The 5,199-nt window shown below is 44.6% G+C and overlaps 1 protein-coding gene across 1 annotated transcript; it reads right to left on the bottom strand.

Annotated features, from left to right (window-relative positions):
- Positions 1-827: 827 nt before the first annotated feature.
- On the bottom strand, positions 828-1,737 carry LOC128067525 (phosphatidylinositol N-acetylglucosaminyltransferase subunit C-like). The gene is given in 2 exon segments (XM_052660560.1): positions 828-1,034; positions 1,036-1,737. Coding segments are annotated over 2 exon segments (909 nt in total).
- Positions 1,738-5,199: the final 3,462 nt, after the last annotated feature.

Raw genomic sequence — 5,199 nt, 5'->3', positions numbered from 1 at the left:
CTGTATATTGTAACCCTGCTTATTTAACTTATATGCAGAGTACATCATGAGAAACGCTGGGCTGGATGAAGCACAAGCTGGAATCAAGATTCCCAGGAGAAATATCAATAACCTCAGATATGCAGATGACACCACCCTTATGGCAGAAAGCAAAGAACTAAAGAGCCTCTTGAAAGTGAAAGTAGAGAGTGAAAAAGTTGGCTTAAAGCTCAATATTTAGAAAACTAAGATCATGGCATCTGGTCCCATCACTTCATGGCAAATAGATAGGGAAACAATGGAAACAGTGGCAGACTCTTTTTTGGGCTCCAAAATCACAGCAGATAGTGAATGCAGCCATGAAATTAAAAGACGCTTACTCCTTGGAAGGAAAGTTATGACCAACATAGACAGTATATTAAAAAGCAGAGACATTCCTTTGCCAACAAAGGTCCGTCTAGTCAAGGCTATGGTTTTTCCAGTAGTCATGTATGGATGTGAGAGTTGGACTATAAGGAAAGCTGAGTGCCCACGCATTGATGCTTTTGTTTTGTGTGTGTGTGTGTGTTGTTATTTTTTTAATAAATAGAAACCACACCACTTCATTTGTTACAGAGAAAAATGATAGGCAATAATTCGAGGGCCCCAGGAAGCTTTTTCATCCATAAGATAACAGAAAGGATAATCACCTTCACTGCCCAAGACTTTTGTTAACATTTTCTTTTGATCTCTGATCTCCCACCCACATCAGCATGCCACTTCCAGAATGGAACTCTGCCTTCAAATCTTCTACTAGTTGGAAGACTGGTCTATCAGCTTGTCTTAGTAACGGAATGGAGGTCCCCAACTCAGCTGAGAAACCTGGACAAATCTTCTTTGATTTCAGCCTCATCCTAAGGCCCATGAATATTTTCTTTAAAAAGCTGCAGGCGAATGAGGTAGAAAGGGCAGAGACATGAGATGGAAACCAGCAGAAGGGCAAAGAGTATGGCTCCCACGGCACTGATGGACAGCAGGCCTCCTAAGGCTGAGAATGCAAAGAGCAGTGTGACCCCCCACATAGCTGCGGGGCGTACATGCCTTCAGTTTCTTCTGTAACATGGGCCACAGGGCAAAAATCTGGATGGCAAATGTCACCATGATGAAGGCATGGAGGGATCGGGGCAGGCGGGAGGCAAGGCAGACAGAAGCAAAGATGGCCATGTTCAAGGACAGTGTGCTGGATACAATGGCAGCATTGGCACCATAGTCAAAGAAGATGAGGTGACCTAACAGCATGAAGACTGCCATGGCATAGATGGTGTCAGTGCTGACCAATTCTGTCAGGGTCTTCAGCACCGGCGAAAAGCCATATGTGAAAGTAATGAAGACTAGGGCACTCTTCAAGTCAGCCCACCGGGTCCGCCCACTCTTCCTCCGTCCTTCACCTCCGTCAATGAGATCAAACAAAACATAGCCAATCAGTGAAGAAGTCAGGCCGGTCCCAAAAAGCCACTGAAGGGCCAGAAGACCCTCATCCATATACCACCAGATAACCACAAAAACACAGACACTGCACAGGTGCTGTATCACCACACTGGACTCAAACACCACAGCCCAATATTGGTATTTCCGGGCATAGATGTTTTTCCGCAGCTCTTCCAGGAACCTCCGATCCACATAGTTATCAGGAAAGGGCTGTGGCTCATACAAGACCTTCTGCCACCTGACCTCTTTGGTGTTAGCTACAGGCTGGGCACACATTATCCTTTCGCTCATACTCAGGCGACTTCAATCTCCCTTGCAGAAGTCCATGTGGTTCTTGTTCTTTATAAAGTTCTGAAGTAAGACTTCTCTGGAAATTCCATGCTGAGTTGTGGTTGATATTGTACTGACCTTCCCTTGCTCTCAAAGGCAGCAATCCAGGCTAGGCCTACAGTAGATGAGTTTGTTCTCTGAGGCAGGACAATGCAGCTAATTTCCTTATTTCTTCCAAGGGGACCACGGTAGCTTCCGAGGCGCCGAAAAGGACAACTCCCACCCAAAGGGTGGGGGACAGGGCCGGGTGGGGTGTCCCCGGGGGCGCCCCACTCCCCCTCCTGGGCCTCCCCCGCCCGCCGCCACCGCCGCCCTTCACCCGCATCGGGCCTGCGGGAGACGGCGGAGGAGGCCCGGAAACACTGACTCCCAATCGGAACCCACCTGCCCGCTGCATTGATGCTTTTGAACTGTGGTGTTGGAGAAGACTCTTGAGAGTCCCTTGGACTGCAAGGAGGTCCAACCAGTCCATCCTAAAGGAAATCAGTCCTGAATATTCATTGAAAGGACTGATATTGAAGCTGAAACTCCAATACTTTGGCCACCTGATGCAAAGAGCTGACTCATTTGAAAAGACCCTGATGCTGGGAAAGATTGAAGGCAGGAGAAGAAGGGGACAGAGGATGAGATGGTTGGATGGCATCACCGACTCAATGGACATGAGTTTGGGTAAACTTCAGGAGTTTGTGATGGACAGGGAGGCCTGATGTGCTGCAGTCCACAGGGTCACAAAAGAGTCTGACATGGCTGAGTAACTGAACTGAACTGAATTATTCTCCATACTAGTGGAGAAGGCACCACATAAATCAATTATGAAGAATAGCTGTTATCAGCTGGAATGGCTGAGAAGAATGTATGTGGATTTGGGACCAGAAGATGTGCAGGAATCGCAGTATTATTTATAGCTTTCAGATCTTGAACTCACCTCCAACCTTTCCCATTTTCCTTTTTCACTGGTACCTGCCTGTGTGCTTAGTTATGTCCAACTCTTTTCAACCCTTTGGACTGAAGCCCGCCAGGCTCCTATGTTCATTGGGTTTTCCAGGCAAGAATGCCAGAGTGGGTTGCCATTTTCTTCTCCAGGTGATCTTCCCAATCCAGGGATTGAAATTGCGTCTCCTGCGTCTCCTGTATTGCAGGCTGATTCTTTACTGCAGAGCTATCGGGGAAGCCGTTATATGCAAATAAATAATACAAATATTTATCAGATAATTATCTAGCTTACTTTCAATATACCAACATTAAAAGAAAAGAGAAATAGAAAGAGCAGAGGATACATCATCAAACTGGGTTTTGACCAACAACCAGACTTAAACAGTGCTGGGAAGTCTTGTGTAACAGCACATCTGGAGTCCCAGTTGGGGAAAAGTCCCAGGCATCATGTCAGCTCCGTGGGTGAGACTTTGTTTCACTGGTGAGATCAGTATGTTACAAGGTCTCATACGGGGAACTGTAAGTCCCTCCTTAAGGAATCCCTGAATAATAGGTTGTCCCATTTAATGCCACTGATTGAAGTGATACTGTCAAATATCAGGTAGGGGCTTAGAGTTGTCAACAGTCCCCTTGATAGGAGTGGCCATTTTAAATATTTCAATTTCTAAGGAAGAAGGTGGCCATAATTCTTTAGGTGCTGGCAATAACAGGTCATTAATTTTTCTTGGTCTGTTTGAGTCACTGATTTTATAACCATCTATCTCTCAGTAACTAGATTTTGTTCAACAAACATTAAATTTTCTAAATCTAGAAGCATTTCCCCTTTTTGTGAAAAGGCAGTATGGATATTGTTGGCTTCTAAAAGTTCTCTTCCTATCAAATGAATTGGGGCACATTTTACTAGGAGAAACACAAGTTTCACTGTGATAATTCCTAATTGAATGCTTATCGAATCTGATTTTAAAATTTGCATAGGTACATCAGAAACCCCTACTGTTAATATTTGACTTGACTGTTTATTTTGAGGGAGAGGGCAATGAATAGGGCAGGGTAAAGAACAGGGACTGTAACCCCAGTATCTACAAAGGCCTTTAAATTTCCCCCGAACTGGTGTTTCCATTTCCCCTAAGATATTGGTGAGGAGCCTTGGCTAGCTGGTAAAGAATCCACCTCCAATGCAGGAGACTTGGGTTCAATCTTTGAGTTGGGAAGATCCCCTGGAAAAGGGAAAGACTACCCACTCCAGTATTCTGGCCTGGAGAATTCCATGGACTGTATAGCCCATGGGGCCGCAAAGAGTCGGACACGACTGAGCGACTTTCACTATTGGTGAGGAGCAGGGGGAGGTTCCTTCTCATAATCATCAAAGCAGCCCTAGTCCTTTTTAGTTTTGCTTTGGTTCAAGTTCTGTTTAAACTTATGGCATTCTCATTTGAAGAGATCAGACTTTTTGCAATAAAAACAAATGTGAGTACTTTGCTTTGGGCCAGAGTTAGAAAACAATGTTTTAATTGGGCCACTAAAACACTAGCGTGTACTGTGGCCCAGTCCAGTTGACATTTTTTAATTAGCTTTGCTATTTTTTTCATCTAATCCCGCTTAAAGATTGAATTTAGAATTGGATCATTTTGATGATTTTGAAAACTTTCAGGGGCCATTACAGAGTCCTGTTGGAAGGTTTTTCTCCAACCTCTCAAAGTAATGAAAAATAATTTCTTTGGGCTTTTGTTTACATTGGTGAACCACTGTCCACTCAATTTTCTCAGTAAAAATTTGGGGGATTTCTTGTTACAAGTTACAAGCACATTCTTGACGCCTGTGGACATCCGTTTGCTTGTGAAAATCTTCCACAGCTGACTCCCACTCTGCCTTTTGTAGTCATACCTTTGTTCGTGTGTGCTCAGTCACTCCATTGTGTCTGACTCTTTGCGACGCTTTGGACTAGAGCCTGCCAGGCTCCTCTGTCCATGGGATTTCCCATGCTAGAATACTGGAGTGGGTTGCCATTTCCTTCTCTAGGGGATCGAATGGACCCGGGGATCGATTGGATACTAGCAGATGCTCAAGTTATTACAAATCTGAGTATCTTGGCTCATGTGTCCTTACAGAATGAATTCTCATAAAAATCCTAAAAGGGGACTTCCCTGGCAGTCCAGTGGTTAAGACTCCATGCTTCCAACGCAGGGGATACGGGTTTGATCCTTGGTCTGAGAACTAAGATCTCACATGCCACATGGTGTGGCACCCCCCCAAAAATAAATAAAGAAATAAACCCTAAAGGATTCATGAAGACCTACAAGATCTTTTAGAACTAACACCCAAAAAAGATGTCCTTTCATTATAGGGGACTGGAATGCAAAAGTAGGAGGTCAAGAAACACCTGGAGTAACAGGCAAATTTGGTGGAATGCGGAATGAAGCAGGGCAAAGACTAATAGAGTTTTGCCAAGAAAATGCACTGGTCATAGCAAACACCCTCTTCCAACAACAC

This window comes from Budorcas taxicolor, chromosome 22 (assembly GCF_023091745.1).
Source record: "Budorcas taxicolor isolate Tak-1 chromosome 22, Takin1.1, whole genome shotgun sequence".
Classification (NCBI taxonomy): Eukaryota; Metazoa; Chordata; class Mammalia; order Artiodactyla; family Bovidae; genus Budorcas; species Budorcas taxicolor.
Note: the sequence above shows the minus strand (reverse complement) of the source record. Positions and strands in the feature narration are given on the sequence as shown.